Below are 25850 nucleotides of genomic sequence, written 5' to 3'. Positions count from 1 at the left end.
TTCCTTAAGATCGGGGACTGGGGCATCTAGCAGGCCTGAATATCCCTGCCAACAATTGGTTAGAACACACTGTTATTTGCAACTACCCAATCATTGATTCCGTCAGTCAGCAAATATTGGGCACACACCCCCCACAAGCCAGGCACTAGTCTAGGTATTAGTGATACCACGTTGACCAAAATCCCTGTTGTCACAGAGCTTAGACTCCAGTGAGGGGGAAAAGAGACAATCAAAAAAATAAATAAAACAAATTGGTGTTAAATGGTGGTAAATGCTGGGAGAAAAAAGTAAGAAAGGAGGATGGGGAGTGCTGTGATGAATTAAGATTGGGTTGTCCGGGGTTGGGGGAGGTCACAGAAGAGGTGGTTTTGAGCCAAGAACTGAAGGAGGTGAGGGAGTAAACCGTTAGGATATCTGCGAAGACTGCGGCAGACAGAGGCCCTTGGGGAGGAATGTGTCTAGTAGGTTCGAGGAATTGCCAGGGGCCCAGTGTGGCTGGGTCAGAGAGAGAGTGAAGGGGAGATAACTTGGAGTTGAGGGGAGAAAATTTATGGTGGGAGGGAGAGGCCGACCACAGAGGACATCTTGCAGGGCCCTGTCAGGACTTTGGCTCTCCCTTTGAGTGAGCTGGCAGGGTCTGGAGGCAGAGGGCTGACATGGTGTGACTTGAGTTTGAACAGTAAGACTCTGGCAGCTGTGTTGTAAATAGACTACAGGAAGCAAGTTTGGAAATAGGGAGACCAGTGAGGAGGTGACTGCAGTATTTTGGGCAAGAGAAGATGGTGACCCAGACCCAGAGAAAACCGCAGTGTAAACAAAGTCCGTTTGCCTTCGCTAGGACCAACCTTTGCACACACCATTTCTTCCGCTTGGAATGCCTTTCTCCTGCTAGAATGTCTCCCGTATTTCAATGCTTAACTCCAAAGTCACCCATTCCCCAGAATCCCCATAGGGGATTACTGCCTATTTATTCCTCTTTTGTACCACTCATCATATCATTTTGCAGTTATTCATTTATCCCTCCACCGCCCATTTAAATTGAAAACATTTTTATTTCAGCTCCGTTCCAACAGTTAAAGGGCACCTACTGTGTTCTAGCCACTGAACTAGTGAGTGGTAATAAAGAGGTAAGTAAGACATCCTAATTACAATGCAGTGCAGGAGAAGACAGAATGACTCTTCCCACACTTAGCACAGAGTTAAGTTCGTGGTTGTCAAATGAATAAGTGAATAAAGAAATTCACCAGAGCCTAAGCCCTGATAAGGCTGGGAAAGTGGCGTCCTTATTTACCAGGCTAGTTAAGGTCCTGGGCCCCTCCCCTTCTTCTCCCATGCTTCCCTCACTATTTCTCAGCACTCGGGCCATCCTGGACAGTTGCCCTGAGATCCCACAGTGCTGAGAGCTAAGGATCCCATCAGAGGGAGAGAGGAAGATCCCAATCCCATGGAAGATGCCAGGAAATGAAGGGCACAAAATGATTATAGGTAGTCGTGGACATGTTTATTTTTTTCTATGGTAGCAGCTGTTGATGCAAAACTGTCTCCCTAGAGTTTCTTGGTGACATTTGTTACTTGGCTTTTCAGTCCTTAAACAGAAATTCTGTCCTTTTCACTGAATTACTCCTCTTTTGCTAATGTTCTATCTTCCCCCCAGTTCCTGGCAGAGCATTTGACATTTGTTATTGGTACAAGAGCATCGTTTGCTGAGTGTGAAGGAAAAAAATTTCCCCAAAGGGGGGGAATGAGTGATTATCTCAGATCTCCCCACCTTTTTCTCTTCCTTCAGACACAACAGCAATCCACTGCCATGCAGGGCCCCAGCAGGGAGCTGCCCTAACTGGTTTTACATTCAAGCTTCATGGAGATCTGTTGCTGTAATGACAGTAGACATTTCAGGGGTGGGCAAAAGGCCATGGGTCATGGAGTAATAGGATAGGGTGAGGTGGGGGGCTTTCGTGATGTACATTTCCTACATTTCGTATACATTTCATATAACCCTAAGGAAAGGTACTGTGCTTCAAAACGTTTCCCAAGAGCCTATTCCATGCCCAGCATTGTGCCGGGTGCTGGGGTTTCAGTGACAGGCAAAAATGAAAATGCCTAATCCCTGCTGTCATGGTGCTTATGGTCTAGTGGGGGTGTCTAACATCAATCCATTATTCACACACATAGATGTAAATCTGTAACTGTGATATGTAATATGCATAAAAGGTATGTGATCCTATAAGAGTCTATAATAAAGGGAATTGACTTAGACAAGGGGGTCAGCAACGTCTTCTTGAGGAATTGTCTCTCTTGCTGCAAACTAAAAAAAAAATTAGTTGAATATGTGCAATGGAGAAAAGGAGAGTTCTCGGCAGAGGGACTAGCAGGCACAAAGGCTGTGCTGCTGGAGGGGACCTGACAGGTACCAGCACCAGAACATGGGCCAGAGAGAGCAAGGGAGGGTCCCTGGGGAAGGTAAGGAGTCTGGGGCTGAACCGCGTGAGGCTTTGATGCCATGTTTTCACCCATCCCCTTGCCCCCCAGGAGAGCCCACACAAAATAGATTCTCACTGATGAGTGTAAGCTCTGATGGAGCAGTTCATTCATTCATCCTTCCAACATGTACTTATTGAGTAGCAACTTTGTGTCTAAGAGTAGGGATAATGAAATAAATAATTCATACCCTCTGACCTCAGGAGATCACAAGAGAAAAATGACTCTACATGATATGTGGTATTATCAAGTTATGCTTAATCGCCAGGGGGTAGGTGACTCGAGTGTGGGGAACTGGGGAAGGGCTGGGAAAGATTTTGAAGAGGAGGGAAGGTTCAGGCCATTGTTGTTGAGGTGAATGAGTTTAGCTCCTTCTTCTTCCATTATTAGCTACTAGACCTGTTAGTTTCTCACTTCCCTCTCCTCTCCCGGCCCCTAGCCCTTCAGCTTTGGAACCATTCAGTGTAAATCTTTCTTGGAGAGTTGTTTCTCCTTGTGGTCCTACAGTAACAGGCTACTAAACCTGCCTGTGGGGTGAGTTACGAGCGGGTCCCGGGAGCCCCAGCCTCTGTTGCCCACAGAATGAATTGTGGCGCTCCAGGCTGCTGGGCTTTTTATTTATTTATTTGTTTGCTTTAGCATATTTTAATCTGATCATTAAATTGCAATCTGCCACCCATCCCCAACCCTGACCGTCTTCAGATGGAACAGATTTTTCATAGGTAATGATACCTATAAACTTCAGAGATGGCAGCCACCGGAGCAAACAGGGGAGGGGGCATTGTTGCAGAAACACATCCCACCTGGCTGGGCCTTGGCCGTGCTTCTTATTGCCCTGAGCTCAGCCTGGCCTCTCCCGGGGCAGTTTGAGGGGCCAAGTGCCCCTGAGCAGCACCTGGGGCCCTTCCCAGTCTGAGAAACATGCTGAGAAGGCAGAGGTGAGCCTCTGCGCCTTGTCGCTGCATGCATAAGTTCATCCCAGCTCCACATTGTGCCAGGCAGTAAAGGTGTCACACCACCTGCCTTTATGGTGTTGCACGGGGAGAGCTCTGCACTGATAAATCAAAGGCAAAGAGGATGCCAGATGGTGCCATGGAGTTTGCATTCCCGAGGTCATCCGGCCTGATGTAGTGCCACTCTGCAGTGGGGACATTGCCATCTGACGGCAGGGCCACAACTCTGGAGAGATGACAGTAGTGGTGGTTATAATGTCGGCATCATGATTTGTCTAGCCTTTTACAAGGTATACTGACACGTTCCTTTGGAGCCTTGTGACAGTGCCGTGAGTCCGGCAGGGCAGGTGTTATGATTCCCATCCTGCAGGTGATGAAACTGAGACTCAGGACCAGGGAGTGAGTTGCTCAAGGTAGTACCCAGCTCATAGTCAGCTTTCAGTGAGTGTTTGTTGAATGAGTGAGTGGGTTCTTGCTGCCCCTAAAGAGCTTCAGGGATACATGTCAAAGTTTGCTTCTGGAACCATATCCAGGGAAAGGTCCAGGACTGAGATCGTGGAACCTGCAGCTTCCACCTAAGCCAGCCGGATAAGAAATCACCACCAGTTTCCCCTAGTTAATTCCTGTGCATTACAGAGTTCTGGGAATTGGAAAAGGTGCTTTGAAGTTGTGGATTCATAATAGGCAGGGAAAAATTTGTCTCACCTTATTGTACTTATGATGGAACTGGCATGGTTCTAAGATTTTGTGTATATTCACACACTTAATTTTCCCAACAAGCCTATGAAGATGCTATCATTAGATCCATTTCAAAATGAAGAAACTGAAAAGCACAAAGAGGATGAGCAATTTCCAAAGGGTACAAAGCTACAAAGCAAAGGAGCTGGGTTTAAACTTTGGCAATCTAGCTTCAGAGTCTGAGAGTTTGATCACTCTGCCATAATGCCTCTCCATTTTTTTTCCAGAATATGCAAGCTCCTGCTCTACATATATTTTGTCTTAGTGGTCTCATGGCCAGAGTTCAGATTCAGGTGAAAAGAAAGGAGCAGTTTTTGCCTGGGCATGGGACTGGAAAGCTCAGGAAAGAAAGGAAGGAAATAATAGCAGACATCTTTGCTTCCCTAAAGAACTTAGACCTTTTAAACGAATACAATATGAAGCTATGACACCTCCCTGCAATTTCTGTAGCTTTAGGAAACAGACTCAAGGCACAAAGCTACCTCAGTTCTCTCAGGAGAAAAGGGGAATCCACTCTGGAGTTTAAACTCAGCCTCCAAGCTTCCATGATGATACACCTTAAAACTTGTATTATTTTTTAAGTCTATGTTTTAAAATCCATAAAAGCATGCAATGTACTTCGATTCACTATTTTGTAGCTGTGATAAAATTTCATCTCAGTTAAAGAGGTGAATTTCTAGAAACTGCATTAAAGCAGATGATTTGGGTAATCTAATCACACACCATGTATCTTCACGCTGTAGCTCATGCCCCCTAGTGGTGAAGCCTAGGGAAGAGGCTGTTGGCCCCAGCTCCTTCCTAATTCTCAGCTCATTACCCAGGATTCCTTCATATTACCCAGCCAAGGAGTTGCAGAGAGCACAGGAAGTATCAGCAGATGCCAGAACCCTTCTGTGACAACACAGGACACAAAAAACCAGCAAATGCACAAGTCAAAGTCATTGGACCAAGAAGTCTTCCTAAAATGACATTCCCGAATTGATAATCTCCCCTCAATTATGAGCTATCCACAGAGATCTGACCTTGACCCTGACCTTGAACATAACTATAAACCTTTCCCTAATTCTAACCAGAACCTCCGATACTAACATTTTACCTGGCTCGACTCACGACCCTTGGAATAGCTTTAACTTTGACCTAGAGGCTAATTCACAATTGGTTGCTGGTAGATTATTTGTTGGTTATTCTATTATTATTTGTGCCCTTAAATTTACAAAATTGAATAATATGGCTATGATTTGAAGAATCATTTCAAGGCCAAACTTTAAAGAAATGAATCTGAGTTTAAAATAAACAAATTGTATGGCACCTGTGATTCAAAAGACACCTCAGAAGCCCCCTACCCATTCCTCCTCTTTCCATGCTAGACATATCCTATACCACCAAATGTGTAGGATCTGACTTCTGATATTGTTGCTACTGAAAATTTTCAGCAAGAAAGAAACTCTTTTATTGAAAACATGGATTTCTGAGAAGTTATCTAAGGTGACCTGGATTAAAGAGAAGGAAGATGGCCTCAGGGAAAATGTCCACAGCCGAGATGAGGAGATTTATTGGACAGCACGGCACAGACAAAGAGCATGCACTTGGCACTCACAGAGCCCTACATTTTAAAGCTTTGCTCTGCTGCTTCGGAGCTGTGAGCTCTTGACCAAGTTATTCCGCCTCTCTGGGCCTTTTTCTTCCTCTGCAAACCAGGGATCACAAGGCTATCAGGACTAATGAGACAATATATTCAAAGGACACAGCACATACCTGATGGCATAGCAAGTGCCTGCCCATCTGATTCTCCCTCTTGTGCTCCCCTGATGTTCTACATTTGGTTTCACACTCTTAGGACATAGGACAGGCTATAAAATTGGGCTACTCAAACTATAGCTCAGAGGCAATGTAGAAGGCAAAAAAAAAAAAGCTCTGGAGGGGACAAAAAAGTGCTTTGAGGTCCTGAAGGGAAAGCCACCATTTGTAATCTGAAAATTCCATGCACGAGTATCCAGGATGAGTGGTGGCCCCAGAGTAGGTATTTCAAGTCTTTTAGGTGGAACTTCCTATCTTGAAGGGCAGCCTGAAAGCTGTCACTCTCCCTATCTCAGCACACCTTTCCCATTAGCTCTGAGATTTTGTGAAAATTTTTGCAAAAAGGATGATAAATAAACCCCCAAATCAGCCAGATACCCAGAAAGAAAGGGAGGGGGAGACAGAGACAGACTCGGTCTCAGTCACTGCTCACCAACTGCTTCTTATCCCCCATGGATTTCTTGTCAATGATTATTCAATCTCAGGCCTGACCTTTCTATTCTAAATAACACTGCAATATCAGCACGGCCCAGCCCGCAGCTTTTGCAGGAAATTAACTGTATCTGGCTCTCACAGGAGACCCAAGAAATCCCCTCAGTAACTAAGCCCAGACTGGTTTACCGAAAAAAAGACCTGGCATTATCTTCTTCTCATACGCTCCTCCTAATACCCGTCTAAATATCACAGGGCTCCCAGCTGTTTAATTCTAATAAATACTCATCTATTCTCAAAACAGACAAATGTTAGGTCTCAGGTGGGCCCCAAGCATTTTGTGGGGGAGGAAGTAGAGAATACTAAGAAAGAGAAAGAATAGAGCAGCTCACAGCTCGCTTTGGATTTCCAGTTCATGTGAAAGGCCGGCCTAAGAAATCGGCGATGGTTCCCATTTCAGCCAGAGCCAGAGGTGGCTTCCGAGGCTCCAGCGTGGCACCAGAGGGCAGGAAGGGCTTTTCGTGATCCCCAGACACACTGGATCTGTCTCAGTGCAGCGGGGCACTGGGGGTCTGGCAGGCGACAGCGGGTCAGGAGGGAGAGCGTGCGCTCGTCAGTTAAGGGCCCCGGGTTTTGTTGGGAAGTCTTTCTGCTCCGAGATAGTGTTTGGACCTGAATCTGGATGATTACACCACCCACGGGGACCCCAGGTGGAGTGTAAGAAAGGCGGAGAGAGAAAGACTTCCCTTGACCTCTGAAACAGGGTTTATTTGCAAATCGCAGAGTCTGAGGAATGGGTGGGGCAAAAGGCATCTGACGTTTTAGCTTGGGAAACGCCTAGATTTGGGTCAGTGGGCATGAAGACATTCTCTGTCCTGGATCCCTTGGCCCTTAAAGAGTCCTAGCTTTCTTTAAGCAGATGCAGAGGATAGGATTCAGTGAGAGGCCTTTAGGGACGGTCTGGGCTCTTAAGCAGAGGCCGCTCACAGTTGTGAGTCCAGCATCCCCTGGGTGACGCTCAGTTAAGAGAACCGACCAGAGAAACAGACATGGGCCTTCGGGTCCCTCTAAGAGCCAGTTACAACCTTTGTCACTCAGGTGGCCCTGGGTAGGGAGGCATGCCACATTACCAGCACCACTGATTTTAATTGTCCTCAATTCGTATTTTCTTTTCTCATCTAAGTTGTTTCACGGTTTTCAGAAATGAATGAAGAACATGATTCACTCACATCTAAATGCAGCAGTTCTCTAAGCATGACTGGGGGACCCTTGCTCAGGTGAGGAGGGTTCTCCTGACTCTTGGCAGATAAGCCTCCTGACGTTTTGAATGTTGGTTCTTGTATCTCTGGCATGAATTGAGAATGAACTTGTACTTTATCAAAACCTAAATATCACCTTGGTGATGCCCATCCCAGTCATCCCCAGACTTTCATTCATTTGCTGAGATTTGTTCAGAATGCTGTATGGACAGTTGACAGTGGTGGTCCATGGGGCCTTCACTCCACTGAATTGTTCACTTGAAGGTCACAATTCTAAATCCGTAGTGAAAACCCATGAGACCCATCTGCCTCCTTCTGTTCTGCTCATCAGGGGGTCTGGACAACCCCTACAGGCAAGGGCAGGTGGGCTACCTTCCCAGATTTGGCTCCCTGTGGCTCCAGGAGACTTTCAGGAACAACCTAAGGGCTGGAATTTGGCTACCTATCTGGCCACTGGCTCACATGTCCCTGGAATCTCACATGGAAACTCCTGGGCTTTGGCTTCTGTCCCAGCAGCACTGCATCATTCATTCAATAAGAATTTGTTGAGCATCTTCTATGTGCCAGGCCCTGTTCTAAATAAAGGGGACAGATAACTGAATGAACCAGATCAAACGGTTTCTGCCCTCTGAGAACACACACTGTAGTAGAGGAGACAGGTCAAAACAAAATAAATAAATACAATACTTAGAATGTTAGTGATATATGCTAAAGAGAAAATAAAGAGAAAAAAGGAAGCAGGGAAGGGAGAGAGTACTTGGCTGGGGCAAGTAGTAGGGGGCATATGATTTAGTTGGAATGGTCAGAAAAGGACTCATCAAGAAGTTGACATTTGAACAAGACTTAAAGGAGGTAAGGCAGCAAGTCACATGGATATTTGGGGCAATATCCAGGTGGAGGATGCAGTAAGTTCAAAGGCCCTGAGGTGGGAGCATACCTGGCATGTTCAAGGAACATCACAGAGGCCAGCGTGGCTGGAGCGAAGTGAGGTGGAGGGAGTGTGGTAGAGGTAGTAGCAGGGCTGTTTCCCAAAGGGCCCTGTAGACCACTGCCAGGACAAGGATATTGCCAGGATAAGAACTCTCCAACAGAGATGAGGAGTCTCTGGAGGGTTTAAGTAGAGGAGCACTTATTTGAAACACAGGAGATCTAAGTCTTAGTCTTGGTTTTACCACTAACTAGCTTTATGACCAAATATTTTCAATTATTCTCATCCTAAAATTGCTTACGTCTATCAGCCTTTAAAATGAGTTTCATCACCTTTAAAATAAGGAGTTTGTAATTTGAATTCTAAGATCTTTCCCAGCTCTAACATTCTGTGATGTAGGTAAACAAATTTATAAGTAAATCAGAGAAACCATTTGTTTGCATCAGAAGGACACATTCCCACATTCTTCCCTGTTTAGGGCTCCTCTGGACCAGATCACAATGAGAAGCCACTTATTCCCCATCTCCCACTCAGTTCAGAATGTGGGGACAGATCAGAGGCATAGAAGACTAAGCTACAACTCCACGAGGGTCTCAAATCCTACCTCCACTCCCCTTTCACATGCCTGACAACCAGATCCAGCAGCTTATACAAAATGCCCTGGTTTTATAATTATTAGCCTATCCTATTTAATGCATTCTTCTATCCTATTAAGTATTTGCTGAGCCCCTACCAAATACCCTACCCCATGAAAAACTCAGTGGAAGACAGAGGAGAAGGATAGGACAGGTTCTTTATCCTTGGGGAGTTAATTATCTTATCAGGCAGACAAAATGTACTCATGGAACCCAGCTAAGTAACAGCACAAAAAGGTAAACAGTAGGTGCCTAATGAGAGAGACACACAAGGGGTGATGCAGGGGTCTAGAGAATGGAGGGGTTTCAGTGGACAGAGGTACTGGGGAAAACACTGAGGGTTTATGGCAGGAGCCAGGCTTTGGAAGCCAGGTAGGATATTGATGGGTGGATATTGCCGCCTCTAAGTTATTGGCCCAATAAAGCAGTCACTACACAGTGGGTAAATAAATGTAAAGCACATTGGCAGATTGATGTTGGTGTGAGCACAAGCACAGGCAGCCGATGATTTGGGTTTTCATGGACTGACCCAAAACACATTCCTACAGATCTTACAACATCTCACTTTGGGACATCTGAGTGAACCTGCCCCATCATGGACAGCTGAGATGGCATCTTGGGAGAAAGGTCAGGTCTGGAGATCAGCAATTCCCAGAGCCTTGCAGGGAGCTCTCAGGATATCTGCCCTTTTGCCATATCTGCCCATATGCCCTTTTGTGAACATAACTTCCACCCAGACAGTGACCAAGGCCGCCAAAGGCTCTCTCACCACTGGCTGTCACAGAGTCCCTGCGTCTCAGGCCACTCTTTGTCACCCTACCATATCCCATACCGTGTCACAGCACCAAAAAGATGCTTTTTTTACACTTGTTTGTTTACAAGAACACACCAACTCAAAGTTTCACTTTACAATGATGGACAATATCTTCCTCCTCTCTGTGTCCCTGAATCTAGCCTAGTAGTATATAGAAGATGTCCAAGAAATGTTGAAAGGAATGATACTTCAGCTCAGTTCATCCTAATCTTTTCTGGGTGGAGTTTCAAATTCCATAAAGGATAATAGGACTCTGAACCCTCCCCCCGCTCCAAGAAAACTGCACTTTGCACATCAGATTTTGCAAGCAATTTCTGGGGCACATGCGCTACAGGTTGAGCCCTGCCCTGGCGGGCATAGTCATCTCTTTCCGCTTTCCTGCACAGGCAGTCCTGCAGCCGCAGCCTGAACAGGGCCAGCCACAGGGAATTCACCCCCTGCCCATGGTGGCTTTAATTGTTAGAGGCATCTTCTTCACAGTGTATAGAAAACTTCCTTTCTATAATTCCCACCCATCATCCTTGTTCTCTGCTGAGAAACCTTAAGCAGGGAAGGAGTTGGACATTTCTTATCACCAGGGGTCTAACCCGTCACTCCCATAACTGCTTTTCAGGTGTTAGTCCACACCTGCCCTGAGCTTCCTCGGACTTCTCTTGCTACAGCTCCTCCTTGCTCTGACGGGGCTTATGTCTCCTCATCACCTTGATTCTGTGTCTCTGGAAAAAGCCCAGCTTGTCGCTACCTCTTTTAAAATGTGGTGTCCAGAGAGGGGCAGAGGAGATGGGCATTATACCTCCCTTTGTTCCAGTTGATGGGCAGCATACAGCATACAGCATCCGCTTTTGGCAGCCACCTCACGCCACTGACCCATTAATGAGCAAGGAGTCAGCTAATGCTCCCAAGTCTTTTTTCAGGTGCACTGTTGATAAGCCCTATCTCCCCTCTGGGCATTTGTGCAGCTTGCTGTTCAGACCTAATTGCAGTACTTTTACATTTATCCTTGTTAAATGCCATCCTATTAGATTTGGTCCTTGAGTCCAGTCTGGTGAGACCTTTTTGGATCCTGATTTTGTCATCCAACATATTAGCTCATTAATCTCAGACAATATGTTTAGTGTGCCACAAAAAAGCAACCATTTGGGGGAGTATTTCTGTCTGCCAGATACCGTGTTTTACACAGGATATTATTGCATCCTATCCTCATGCCAGCTCTGTGAAGTGTGTGTTATAATCCCCATCATATAGAGAAGGAAACTGTGGCTCAGAAAGACTAAGTAACCTATCCAAGGACACACAGCCAGTCCAGAGAGGAGTCGGGATTTGAAACCAATACTGTCTTACTCTGAAAGCCATGCTTGTTGCCTCTCTGTTGTATCCATCTCACTCATTAATGTTTTGAGCAGGAAGGTGGACCCAGCACCTTGTAATGAAACATTAGCGATAGCTTCAGGTTGAGGGTTGATCATTCAACATGATTCCCCTTAATTGGCATGTCACTAACCACATTACCTCATCTTATCTTGAGGAATAAATAGGGAGAGGGATTTTGTTTACCATTTTATAGAAACATAGTTACGGTAATTCTTTGTTGTACCACAGGTCTCCTGACCAAAAAAGTAAATGATATGAATGTGGTGTGACTTGATTTTGGTAAATTCATGCTGGTGTCTATGAGTCCCAGATTCCTTTTCTATGTGCTTTGAAACCATTGTTTAAAAGAACTGAGTCTAGACTCTTGCCATCGAACGTTGCTGAGCCCTCCTAGTTGGTCGTGGGGGGTGGGGTACAATTTTTACCAGGCCTCCAAGAGCAGCAGAGAGGAAAAACATCTCAGATACACTGATTCATTGTGTGTCCCCCAACTCACTGGATAGCCATCTTCCATGGCTTTACACAGTTTACACAAAACTTCTTGAACATGTTTTAGATAATACCACCTCTTAAACTAGAAAATTCCATTAACATACATGAATCTCAGAGCCAGGGTCAAATGACAACCTTATACACAGACTTTACGATGACAGGTTTATTTTTAGAATACAGAAGTAAATAAATTCTTTTCGGGTTTTAATTTGGGAAAACTTCACTGGGTTTCTTAATAATTTTTTTTGTGACAAGCACCGTTGATCTGAGACCACCGAAGAATCCAGAGCAAAAGGTAGAGAACAGACTTCTTTAAAAGATTGTTTAGAAAAAAAATAGTAAAAAAAAAGAAAGAAAGAAAAACAGGAAATAGGGAGACAAGGGAGGAGGGCTCTCAACCTTTCATTCTGATTCTTGGTTTGGAAACGAAAACCTCCACAGGGGACCAGCCTGAGCAGCTGATAAGGAGGCTGCATCCTTCAGAATTCTGAAATGCGCACTGTCCGAGGGGCTGCTCCCTTTGGAATTGGCTCACTTGGGGTTTTTCTTCCCTCTGTTGTGTGTAGTTTGAGAGAAGAACTTTGGGGATGTAGCCCGTCAGTCCCAGGTATTAAGACCCTTTCAATGTACGGTCCTGTCCTCCCCCATCTGTCCCATCTGTCAATGGGACTTCCTTACCCATTTTCTCTCTGGTGGTGGATCCCCTGTCTTGACTGGTATTTTACAACTAATAGTATATCATTTATATTATGGTATTATTTCTTGAACTATATATATAATTACACATTATATAATGCTAGATATACATATGCTGTTTGACACATATAAATTCTTACCGTATAATTTTCACAAGCAACCATCATCACTTGTAATCATCTTTCTACTACACTTTTTAACAGAGGTGGGGTCATAACAGTGTTGTGGGTAGGAAAATAGGGGACTCCACCACAAAACCCCCTGGGATAGAGAATAGAGATGCAGAATTTATACTGAACTCCATTGCATATAAAGTATCATAGAATGAAAGAGGTAGAAAGACTTTTGAAAGAATCAAACCCACCTCCCTAATAATGTATTGTTGAAAAATCTGAAGTCCAGAGACACTTGCCTAGAATGGCATGGCTTAGTGTAGGTGTTTGTGCTGGCTGGGTTCTCCGGGAAGCAGATGTTGAGGTAATGTTAAGAGCGCAAAAGGTTTATTGGGGAGTTACACCCAGGAAGGAGAAAGGGGAAGGAAGCCTGACTGGGCAAGGAAGCTGTCAAACAGTGATACAGACCTGAAAAAGCTTTGGCCAACCCAATGGAGAGCTCTGGAACAAAGCTCGCCTTTTAGATGGGTCCCATGTTGGGCAGAAATGGCCAGGCCTCTGAACCATCACCATGATCAGGTGAAAGCTGAAGAGGACCCTAAAGGAATTAACAGCCACAGGCTGTCAGCAAACCACACCCCTCACTGCTGGGAGGTATGAAGGGTGCATTTCCACGTCTGCCACAGAACTGGGATGTAATCCTGTTGGTTCCTTGTAAGTTCTAGAGAGAGATTATGTTCAGTGAATTTATAATAACAGTAATGCTTATTTTTATTCATTGTAAAATAAAAGTATTGTCTCAATAGATACATTACAAGCAGGAAAAAGAAAAGAAAAACTTATGCCAAATGGTTTTTCATTAAAATACTTTACAGCAGGCATTTGGGCAAGCTATGGGAAATGGCCTAAGGGGTCTCCAGAGTGGAGGTCACTGAACTCAGGACAACCCCTTGGATTTTCCATTAGTGAGTCACTAGATGAAGTAATAAATAAATTATTATTAAGCACTTTGCAAATACAGTGTTATGTAAATGCCAAATAATCATAATAATATAGTAGTATGCTGATCTTGATGAACGGGTCGGCTTCCATGTCATTTAAAATGGATGGCGCAGCACTGTCTGTGAAGATGGATGAAGGCCAGGTTCGCAGCACAGTGTCTTCTGCTGCGAGGCGTGGGCCTCCTGGATGGGCTGCCTTCTCCCCTGGCCTCTGTGGGACAATTAGCAGAGGAGAACGATTCTGGCCGGTTTGAAGGGAGTAGCATTTTGAATGTAGACTTAGGGGAGTGCAGAGGGATTTGCATTTCTGAGAAGTCAGGTCTGCCCTAGAAGGAGGATGGGGACAGGGAACGAACATTTATTGAGTGCCTCCTTTGACCCAGACACAGTGCTCGGTGCTCTGCATTTATTATCTCATTTATCCTCCAGGCCAGCACATTAAAGTAATAGAGGAGTGGAATGAAGCAGAATGCATTACTATTTTACATACACAGTGGCATAGCTGCTGTTTTCCTATTTGCATGCTGGGCAGGAGTGGGACCCGGAACATGAGGAGGGGCCCCCAGGAAATGAGAGAAGGCCTGACCTGCTGATTTGTCCCACAAATCAGGACACACAACTGTATGATGAATCACTTTCTTCCTTCAAGGCTACACACAGAATAACCACTTCTCTTTGTCCCCTGCTGTGGATCTGACTAACGCTGGTCACCAGAGCCTGGTAGAACCCCCTTCAAACGTTTTGTGCACCTAAACAACATTTAGCAGATGTGTGTTACACTGTGAGGGATTTGTGCACATTATCTCATTTAATCCTTACAACAACCCCATGAAGCATATTTTATCGCCTCCAGTTTATAGGTAAGCATGCTAAGATTTCTTTAAGTAATTTGCCAAAAGTCACACAAATAATTCAAGAAGGAGGAGGTAAGAACCAGCTTGGTCAACAAAGCTTGGGCTCTTAACTGCACAGCTATGACCCGTGAACTCAGAGGCCCTGATTCTTGGGATATTTTTTCTTTGCCCATCACTAGACTCTGTTCTTAATAATGATTAATTACCCTTTGTTTAATGTGCTTGCTTTTGTGGGTATAAAAGTAGCTAGAGTGTTTATGTTAACAGTTCTATTGAGCATAACAGACACACAATAAACGGCACACATTTGAAGGGTGTAATTTGCTAAATTTTGACATACGTATATACCAGTAATGCCATCATGACAGTCAAGATAATAGGTATATCATTGCCCCCCAAATTTACTGGTGCTTCTTTGTAGTCCATTCTTCCCACCACTCCATACCTACCCCTCTCCCCAGACAACCACTGATCTCCTTTCTGTCATATTTGGCTTGCATTTTCTAGAATTTTATATGAATGGAATCACATAGTATACTCTTTTTTTGTTTGGCTTCTTTTATGCAGCGTAATTATTTCAAGATTCATCCAAGTGTTTTCTTTTTTCTTTATTTTATTTACAAAGAAGTAAAGACTTTGAATAATTTGTCTCTAGTTTCTTTATGTCTAACTTGAGACTCAGTCCAGAGTTCAAATTCCGGTTCGGTCACTTGCTATCCGTGTGGCAATTGACAAGTTTCTTAACCTCTCTGAAGCTTAGTTTTCTCATCTGTGAAATGAATATGATAAAAGCACCTTATAGGGTTAGTGTGAGGATTAAATGAGATAATGTGGGTAAACCACATGCAAAGAATCTGTGATGCAAACAAATTATTCATCAAAATCCTTTTGATGTCTTCTAGGACCTAATTATCAAGTAATTTAATAATAGCTGACACACATAGTGTCAAGAACTATGCTAAATGGTCTAGCCTTTTAATTCCCACAGGAAGCCTGTAGAGAATGTATATATATCATTATTCCCATATTACCGATGAGGAAATTGTGAAAGAGAGATACAGACATTTTCTATTCTCACAGATGGTAGGTGGTGGAATCAGAATCTGAAATGAGGCAGGGTGGCTCCAGACCCTGTGTTCTTTTCCATTTTGGTTTGGCTACCTTTCAAAATTTGCGGTGAGGTCACCCACTAACACTAGGGTTCTAGGGACATGACTTCAGGGGAAAAAATGACCTAGACATGAAGAACATATAAGTAACAGTAAAAGTTATAGAAATGACTAATATAAAATTTTATTGGGACACCAATTATCATTAAGGGATATTAAATACTTCCGATGTATTATAGACATACACCTGTAATTTGAGTTTAGGAAGAGTAATCCACACTTGATTCTCGAGTTAGGCATGAGAGAGTCAAAGACAGGGAATCTGTAAAGAAGAAACTATGGCAGCCAGAACAGATTCTGCCTTAACTGGAAACACTTGAGAAACTTAATGAGTGTTCTGCATGGGAGCCTCAGGTTTTAGAGTAGACCCAGAAGATAGATCCGTCATTGAGGTTATACTGTCCCAGCTGAGCAGACTGTACTCACCCTAAATGTGGGGGTTGGCTGTCAACTTAGAGCCCATTGCAACAGCTATTATAGCAGAATGGAAAAACTCAGCTACATCTTCAGTTGTCTTAAGTACAGTAATTGGCATTCACTAAAGATTGGGATTTGATTGCATAGGGTGAGGGAGATTTTAATTTAGTTCAGATAAACCAGCATTTCTTGTTTGCCTGGTATGCACAGGAGCTCTGTCTTTGAGGACTTCTTGTTTGGAGTGGAGGTAGGGGATGAAAGATATAAATAAAATAACTTCAGTGGCAAGAATGGCCTATATTCAAGGGATATTTTAGAAAGTAAAAGCAATAGACTAGGTGACTACCTAGAAGTAGGCATGAAGGAAAGCTTGGAGCTCTGGCTTCAGAAACTGTGAGCTTCCTGCAAAGGCAAGGAATCAAGACAAATAGATTGGGAAACTATGAGATGAAGGCTAGTTTTGGCATCTTGGGTTTGAGGTGTAATAGGTGATCCCGGTGGATCCAGTTATGTTTCCGGGTGCCTGAGTTCAGGAGTGACGTCAGGATTAAAGAAAACGACTTGTGAGTTGTCAGCATGTGAGATGTAGTTGAAGCCACAGAAGTGGATGAGATCACCCACAGAGAGTGTGTGGAGTGAGCATAGTTGGTCAGTGCAGTAATCATGATGGAAAAAACAAATTTAACCAAATACCAAAACCAGAAAGCATATTAAAGTGATGGTGATAGATAATATTACCTTATAGACCTTTCCTATTCAAACTTTTTTCAAATCCATTCATTTCAAGCACAGATCATTTATTCTATGTGAATAGATGTGAACTCTAATCCATATCCCATTGAAATACAGTGCTTCAAAGGGAAAAAGACCCCCAAACCTACCGTGGGTGTGGTCCTTTACCTATTCTTTGGGGCAGTAACTCTGGGAGAGCTTGGGGCAGGGAATGGTGGGCAGAGGGGCAGGTGGAATAGAATAGCTATTTTGATATATTGAATACAAATCTGATATAAAAAGTCATGTCTTACTCAAAACTATATATAATATATATAATATTTATTTACTTATTTATTTTTTGGTCAAGGATGGAGAGAGTTAAGATACTGAACTGGAAAGAAGGCTAAAGTTCTATGGTGTTCAATTAGTTATGTGTTGACTTCCCCACACCTTAAACCATCCCTTCATATCTCTTCATATCCCCAATTCTGTATCATTCAGCCGCCAAATACCCGTTGCACACCTTCTATATGCAGGGACTATGTTAGGTGCTAGGGACACAAAGATAAACAGTAGATAGTCCCTGCCCTTGAGAAACAGAATACCCTCATGGGATCGTGCTAATTATCAAAACATTCTATATTTGTTTAGTTCTTTATATGACTCAAAGCACTCTCATCTACATTATATTATTGGAGTTCTACAACACATCTGTGAAGCAAGTAGGGCAATGATTATTATTATGCGTCCGGTAGCTGAGACACAGAGTTATAGTGACTTGGGGAAGATCAGTCGGTGGCTGAGATCCAAATTTTTTGGCTAAGTGTCCCTTCTACTGAAGGGAATGTTTCTTCCCAGCACTCTCAACCTGGGCACCTTGCCTTTGCAATTTCCTAGTTGTCTATTTTATCTTTTCAGCTGACAAATTTGACAAGCCCTTGGGGAATACTGACTCAAGAATAACTTACTGTTGGTCGCTGGAATGCTAAATCCCACAGGTGTAGAATGGACTTTGGAGGAGCCACGTCACCCTCTCTGCCCCATCCCACTCCCCACTGTTTGTCTGGAGAGGGAAGTATGCTCATCAGTTCTGTATGTCCCAGGAAGCAGCTAGCAAAACCAAATTAGCTCAAACTGGCTGCCGTTCAGGTCAGCTAATTAAATTAGCTATTGTTGCATTACTGATAAAGACGGTTTGGAAAAGGAAAAAGGCTGTTCATCCCAGCAGCCACAAGGCCCAAGCCAAGAAAATGTGTTAATGGGAACATTCCGAAAGGAAACCCCTCTGACTGGCAGTAGTACCTAGGGGTCTTTGGTGAACTGTTCTAGCCATCTGCTCTGAACCCAATGCTCCAAGCCCTCTCCGGCTCCTGTCCTCGTGGGCATCGCTGCGCCCAGCTTTCTGGTACCCAGCTGCAGCCACGGCAATGCTTACCTTCTCCCACCTTGGGCTGCATTCTCCCTGGAGTCTGGAGATAAGTGGGGATTTTTCTGGGAGAAAACAGCTTACCCTTGGGTGCTAAAATCTAATCTCACCACCGTATAAAAGCCAATTGATATTTGGAAGTGCTCCCAAGAAGAATTGATGAGGAAGGAAAGAAGGAATGAAGGAAGGAAGGAAGGAAGAGAAGGAAGGTGGAAGGGAGGGAAGGAGGAAGGAAGGAAATATTTTTTGCGTTGTTCCTTTCTAATAATTGCATATATACATATAATGCCTAGTTTTGGCAATTTTCAATTTATGAGTTCAGAAGTTAGAAAAACAGGTTCTTTTCCCAACTTTGCTATATAGGTTCTCTTTCTGTCCTCTTGATCCCTGGCCACAAAATTGGGAACAGTGACACTGTTCCTCTCTTTCTGTAGTGACTAGGGATAAAGTGTCAGTTGTTAAGTCTTCTCAGCTTTACAGAGACAAATACAAATTAGTCTTAGATATATTACTAACTTTGAAAAACTATTTTTTTCCTCTGAAAATTGTTCATATTAAGGCTAGGATGTATAAAAAGAGAGGACAGTTCTATCTATAAAGCTTCCTCTCACCCATCCTTGGCCTATAATAGGGTCAGGAAAGATTGGCCTTCATTAATCCTTTTTAGATGGTGGCAGAAAAACGAGGAGCAGAGGAAAACCACTGGGTTCAAATTAAGAGGTCTTAGGTTCAAGTCCTGGGTTTGCCACTTACCAACTGTGTAACCTCTCTCGAGTTACTTAACGTTCTTTGGATCATTTGCTTCACCTGTAAAACATGGTAAAATAATGATTCACGGGGTTGCTATGAGGATTAAACAAGTTAGTTTAGGGGAAAGTGTTACACAAATGAAACACTTTTTTTTTCCTTAAAAACAAATTATAAATAGGTTATGCCACTGCACTATTCCTAATATTCATCATGAAGACATTTTTTTTCCACATCATATGAATGAAAAAGCAACTTCAATTTGGGGTGGCTGATGAGCCATTTTCTAAATCATCTAGGTCTGGGCCTTTTCCTTCTCCTCATATTTTCAGCTGGTTAGCTGCTCACTGAAATCTTGCCAGAGGGTGGGCAAAAGAAATAAAAACTGAAATTGGTCAATTTTGCTCTTTGATAGCAGCCCTGATGAAAGATCTGTGAGTAGAGAGTGTTGAAGTTCTAAGTTAAACTGGAATTTTGCCTTCTTACCAGGAAATTGCAAGAACCTACTGATTGCTTGGATGACCTGGTGGTGACAGCTACTCCTCTTCTCTTGACTGAAGAAATGTCTTCCTCTGCCTGAAAAGTGGTCTCCCTTCCAGAATGACATATATCGACTTTTGAAGGAGTAAGAGGATACTTGCCGGTCATTCACATCAGCAAAAAAGCTCTGGTGAGCCGTGAGCTGACAGATGCTGCAACGAGATGACTGTTTCACCAACAAAGTCCCAAAGCAATAATCACTCTTCTTTCTCTTCCCCACTATTCCAGCAATCAAATAGTTTTAAACATTTACTATATACCACGATATAATGCAAACTGTGGTGAGTAGCAAGAAATATAAGACAACTTCTCAACCCTCAATAAAATTATAATAAATAAGAGAGTAAGAGCCATGTATGTGCAAAGACAGCTAACTACGTAGGGGAGAAGACTTAACACAGTTAGAGCACCTCCTATATTCCAGTCACTGTGTCAGGTGCTGTACATATATTATTTTATCTGATCCTTACCACATCGCTAAGAGGCATTCCTGTGCTTTTGCTATGGATGATGATACTGAGGGTCAGAGATGTTTAATACCTTGCCCAAGATCACATAGCTAGAAGGGTGTGGAGACTGTTTTCATATCTAGATAGGTCTAACTCCAAAGCCTGTGCTCTGTTATTGATCGACACCTGCCAAAAAGAGAAATCAGAGCTCAGTGACATCATTTAGAAAACATGGGTCCTTTAAAATATGTATCAGCAAAATACATTGATAAAGTATCACGAGGTCCTTTAACCGATTTGGGAAAGATTTCTGGCCAGAGTATAAATGTCTGGATTCCGAAGGCAAGGATGGTGGAGTGGAAATGACAGCACTTTGGTCTCAGCTGAGCCATTATCTACAAGTATTCATCTGAGCAAGTTGCTTTTCTTTTCTAGAGTTTGTGTAACATAGAGCACTTCTAAATTGTCTAATGTCACTCACCTTCTATCATTGGGCAGGTGTATGATATGAAAGTCCTAAAGTCAAGCAGACCTAAGTTGGGTTCCTGGAGCCATACTTAAGCAATGGGATTTTGGACAAGACATTTAACAATCTGTAATATGGAGATAATAATACCTACCTCAGGATCTTTACCCTTTTTGTTTGTTCTCCTTGGGATAGGCTTCCCCAGTTATCCACAGAGGTCCCTCTTTTACCTCCTTAAGGTCTTCACTCAATTTAACTTTTTAGTGAGACCTTGAATACCATATCTAAACTTGCAAATCATTTGACATTTCCTTTCTTCCTCATTTTATTCTTCTTAACACTCAGCACTTACTATACTATACATAGCACTCCATTTTCTTATTTATTGTTTGTTTCTTACCTCTAGAATGTAAGCTTAATAAGGGCAGGGTTTTTTTTTTTTTGTATTCCTTACTGCTGAATCCCTGATTTCTAGAATGACTTAGGTGCTTAATAAAATTTGTTGCATAAATGAGTGGTTGTTGTGAGTCTAATGTGAGTAAAGTGCTTGGCTCAGGGCCTGGCCCATTAGTAAGCACTCCATATGTATTAACTGTTTTTTGTTTTTTTTTTTTAATAATTTTTTATAATTACTTTGCTGTGTCTCAATGGGCACGTGTGTTCTCTTTCCCCTCCAGGTAACCTGGGATTAGTGTCCTGACCCCCTTGGTGAATGTGAAGGCCTGACTCTTGAGATTAGTCTAGAAACAAGAAGGATTAGTAATTGTGAGGGAAATTAGGGAGAGGATTTTCATGGTAGCTGCCTTCAAATATCTAAAGGTGTGTCACATGAATAGAAATTCCAGGAAGGCATATTTCTGCTGCATAAGAAAGCGTATCTACGAAATCTGTTGCCCCATGATGGAATAAGATGACCCAGGAGATAGTGAGCATCTCATGCCTGCAGGTGTCCTAGAAGCTGGTTAACCACGTCTCACTGACCCTGGTTATAATTATTATAATCAGTAACAAGCTTGAAGTGCAGCCAAGAGGACCTAATTCTTAGAGGGCTCTGTAGATGGCGAATAAAACATGGTATCCCTAAGGGCAAGATAGACAGAAAGCCAATAAGAGTATTGCTTAATCTATGCAATCACAGAAATCAAAGAAAGATGATAAAGAGTCTGAGGAAAGCCACCCCAATAAAAGTCAAATCCATTATCAATTTCCAGACTTGAGTCAATTTTCACTTCCACAGCCCATTGATAGGAAAGGCTGGGTTCCCAGGTGGAAGGACCCCTCAAATAGAGTAAGTGTATGTGGTAATGATTCTCCCATTCCTTCTCCAAAAGGCCCTTAACCCTTTGCTCAGTAGCCATATACTGGGAGAAGAAGTCTATCCAAACATTTGGAGGACTGTCAGAAACAGCCTGAGTTGACCTTGATATCTGGTGACCCAAATAGTCATCATGGTCTCACTGTTCAAGTGGAGTCGTTATGTTTGCCTCACAGTGGGTCCAGTGGGTCCATTCATTCATTGAATAAATAATTACAATGGACATACTTGGTAGTTGGTAGAAACTCAACAGTGTTCATTGGGCTTTTGGTTAAGAATTGTTGTAATGGGAAAGGCCAATTGGAAGCAACTGAAACTTCTCCTCTGACATCCCCTTTCCTTCCAAGACAGTAAGTTAAAAGTACTATTGTGTCTTAGAGTGAATGGAAGAGATGAGGGCAACTCTTAAAGACCTAAAAGATGTAGGGATGGTGGTACCCATTATATACCCACTTAATGCAGCAGAATTTCCTGGGATTCTAATTCAGAATCTGATTCAGAATTCACGCTACACAAATCAGAGGGATCCTAGAGGATGATAGTATATTCATACAAACTCATTTAAGTAGTAGCCCCAATTGCCACTCGTTTGCCAGATGTGGTATTTTTGCAAGCACAATCTTAGCACAACCATGGGGATATGGTATACATACTTTGATTTGGAAAATATACTGTTTTTCAGCCCTATCAAGGAGGGACAAGAAGCAATCACGTTCATGTAGGGTGGACAAAAATGATATTTGTGGTCTTGCCACTGGGCTAAGTTAATTCTCCCCCCCCCCCATCAGCATAGTCTGAAGGGACCTGGACTGTCTGAACATTCCAAAGAACATCACATCTACCCATTATATTGATGAGCTTATATTAATTGGACCAGATGAGCAAGAGGTAGCAAATATGTTGGAGGCCATGAGTAGGATACATGTGCTTTCAGAAAATAGGAGAAAACACCTATAAATAGTCAAGAACCTGCCATATCAATGAAGTTTTAGAGGTCCAGTGGTGTCAGGCATATTGAGGCTTCCCTTCCAAATAGAATAGCAAATCATTGCATCTCATACCTCCTGCCACGTAGAAGGAGTCACAATGCCACATAGACCTCTTCCACATATTCTACACTCGGGAATACTTCTCTGACCCCAAGTAACGTGGAAGATTTCCAACTTCGAATGGGACCCACAGTAGGAAAGAGATCTTCAGAAGTTCCAGGTTGGGGGGACAAGCAGCCTTGCAACTTGAACCATATGATCCAGAAGTCTCTGTGGTACTAGAGGAATCTATGGCAGGCAAATATGCTCTGTGGAGTTTATGACAAATTTCAATGAGAGAATCACAATAGAGAACCATGAAATTCTGGAGAAAGGTCATGCCTTCTGCATCAGAGAATTACACACCATTTGACAAAGAGCTCTGGTATACTATTAGGACCTAGTATAGATGGACTACCTGACCATGGGATATCAAGTGACCAATGGCTGGCCAGACAACCTATCATGATCTGGGTTCATTCAGATCCACCAAATTTTAATACAGTGTTCCTAGCAGCTATCCATTGTAAGATGGTAGAGTTATGTCCAGGATCAGACATGGCAGGAAGGCACAAGTAAGCTGCATGAGCAGGTGGCCCAGACACCCATGTTCTCCCACATTGTTGTACTGGTGCCTCTCCATCAGCTACACATTTGGCTGCTTGAAGTATCCTTTATGAACAAATGACTGAGGAGGAAAAGTCTAAGCTTTGTATGTGGCTACAAGCCAAAAATGGATGACAGCTGTACTACAGCCCCTCTCTGGTAACACTCTGAAATAAAGTGGTGAGGGGAAATCCTTCCAATTGGCAGAGTTTTGGGATGATGCACCTGTTCATCTGTGTTGCATGGAAAGATAAGTGGCTTAAGATAGGAATACATAGAGACTCATAAGCATTGGCAAATGGCTCTGCTAGTTGGTTGGGAGCCTGGAAGGATAGAGATTTAAAGAATAAGGACAATTGAGGAAGGCATATGTGGGTGAACTTAAGGGAGTGGGCACAGAGATTGAAAACCTTTGCATCACATATTTAATGCCCACCAGAGAGCATCCACTATAGAAGAAGCATTAAACAAACAAATGGCTTGGCTCAAAAAGTTGACATCCGTCTGTTTTTCTCATTGGCCACTCCAATGCTGGCACAATGGGCACAGAATGGAATAGCCATGGTGGCAGGGTTGGAGGCTATGCGAAGGCCCAAGAGCATGGCTCCCATTTACCAGGGCTGATCTAACCATCACCACTGCCAGTGTTGATGCTAGCAACAGAGAATGAACTGAGCCCCACCCCCCACCTCCAATATGGCACCATCCCTCAAGGAGAAACACCAATTACTTGGTGTCAACTTGACCACATAAGATCCCTTCCACTCTGTGAGGAGCAAGACTTCATCTCTACTGGAATCAAAGGTATCCCACATTTGGGTTTGTCTTTGCTGCCTTCGGGGCCTTAGCTAGGACCACCATTCTAGGGATTATAAAATATATGGCCCACTGACACAGGCCCTGCATAACATCCCACTGGACCAAGGAACCCACTTTATAGTAAAGGAGGAGTGGCAGTGAGCACATGACCATAGAATCTACTTTTCCCATCACAATTCAACACCAGCTAGAAGCTACTGGCTTGGCAGAATGACAAAATGGATTTTTGAAGACAGCACCAACTTGGAGATGATGCCTTGTAATGATGGGGCACCATCCGCCAGAAGACAATATGCATGCAAAACCAGTGACCATTATATGATGTTGAGTCCTTAATAGCAGAATACATGAATCTAAGACTAAAGAGTGGAAGAAAGAGTGACCCCACTCCCATCACTCCTGATGACCCACCTAGGGGTTTATGCTTCCTGTCCCTGTAACTCTAGCCTCGGTGAGTCTGGAAGTCTGGTTCACACAGAAGGAATGCTTCCTCTGGGAGATAAAACAAGAGTCTCCAAGTTATGGCTATTGCTTGGACACTTTGTGCTCTGTTTGTCAAGACACCAGCAGGCAGGGAAAGGAGTCCATAGTAATTGACCCTGATGAGAAGGCAATGCTGCTGCTACCCATTGAGGCAGGGGGCGGAATACATTTGGTGTCCAGGTGATTCTGGTCCCCATGCCCTCAGAGCACAGTTGCTGCACTTGACTGTCTACTGTGAAAACTTGGCAGGAGAGTACCAAGAAACATGCCAGTGGATCACATTTATTTCATGGTGAGGAGGGACGGCAATAAGCTCTGTGTGTTGAGGAGCCACACCAGAGCACACGTTGACTGGCATGTAAGATTTTATATGTAGAGACTTCACTTAACTGATAATATTTTCCAGGCTCCTAAGGTTGGCAATGCCAGAGATATCAGCCCCAGCTCAGTGCATTTGTGATAGCCTTTTATTTCCCCTGAGTTTAGGGCTTATGGCAAACCTGGACAGAGCCCGTTCTAGGTCTGTTCCTCCATACCCACTCCAGGGAACATGAAATTTTCTGCTCCAGTCCAGCCCTGACGGCTGCTGGCATTGACCCCCTACTCCAGCAGAGGATTTCTCACCAAAGGGCTGCCTGTCCCTGGATGCTAACCCTGTGGGCCATTCCCTTCTCTTTTCACATGACCTGTCATTCTTTCCAATAGTAGGTGTCCCCACTGGCAGCAAGATGACCAAGCACAGAGTGGCCCCTATTAAACTTCACTCTTGCATCTTCAGCAGATTTCCTGTTGGGACCTGCAGTATTTTAAACGTCAGTTCTCCCCTGACGAAAAGAGATGGGAGCATGGGGTGGGGTGCGGGTGAATGATGGTTTGTGCACCAAGTGAACTATTTCCTCTTTTTTGTTATTTTACTTTATTTCTGTACAGACGCCTCTTTGGATGCCATGTTAATTGTGATGGCTCTTATAGAAACAATCTCTGCTGTTCTGAAAAAAAAGCAATAAAACTTGCTGGGTTTTGTTTAAAAGTTTCTGGTTCACATGTGCAAATAAGAAAAAAAGAGAGCCCCTGAGTAAGGCAAGAGTCTCAACCTTCACCATAAAAGAA

The 25850-nt window shown here is 43.5% G+C and overlaps 1 protein-coding gene across 2 annotated transcripts in view; it reads left to right on the top strand.

Annotated features, from left to right (window-relative positions):
- The window catches only part of PBX1 (PBX homeobox 1), a 325337-nt gene extending 304424 nt beyond the window's left edge, over positions 1-20913 (top strand). For both annotated transcript variants that reach the window (XM_037825466.1, XM_037825462.1), the window contains one exon: positions 19524-20913. Coding sequence is in view for 1 of the 2 variants with exons in the window: in XM_037825462.1 (XP_037681390.1) it covers positions 19524-19544 (21 nt within the window). In the remaining variant the exon portion in view is untranslated. The remainder of the gene's footprint in view (positions 1-19523) is intronic.
- Positions 20914-25850: the final 4937 nt, after the last annotated feature.

This window comes from Choloepus didactylus, chromosome 2, assembly GCF_015220235.1.
Source record: "Choloepus didactylus isolate mChoDid1 chromosome 2, mChoDid1.pri, whole genome shotgun sequence".
Lineage (NCBI taxonomy): Eukaryota > Metazoa > Chordata > Mammalia > Pilosa > Megalonychidae > Choloepus > Choloepus didactylus.
Note: the sequence above shows the minus strand (reverse complement) of the source record. Positions and strands in the feature narration are given on the sequence as shown.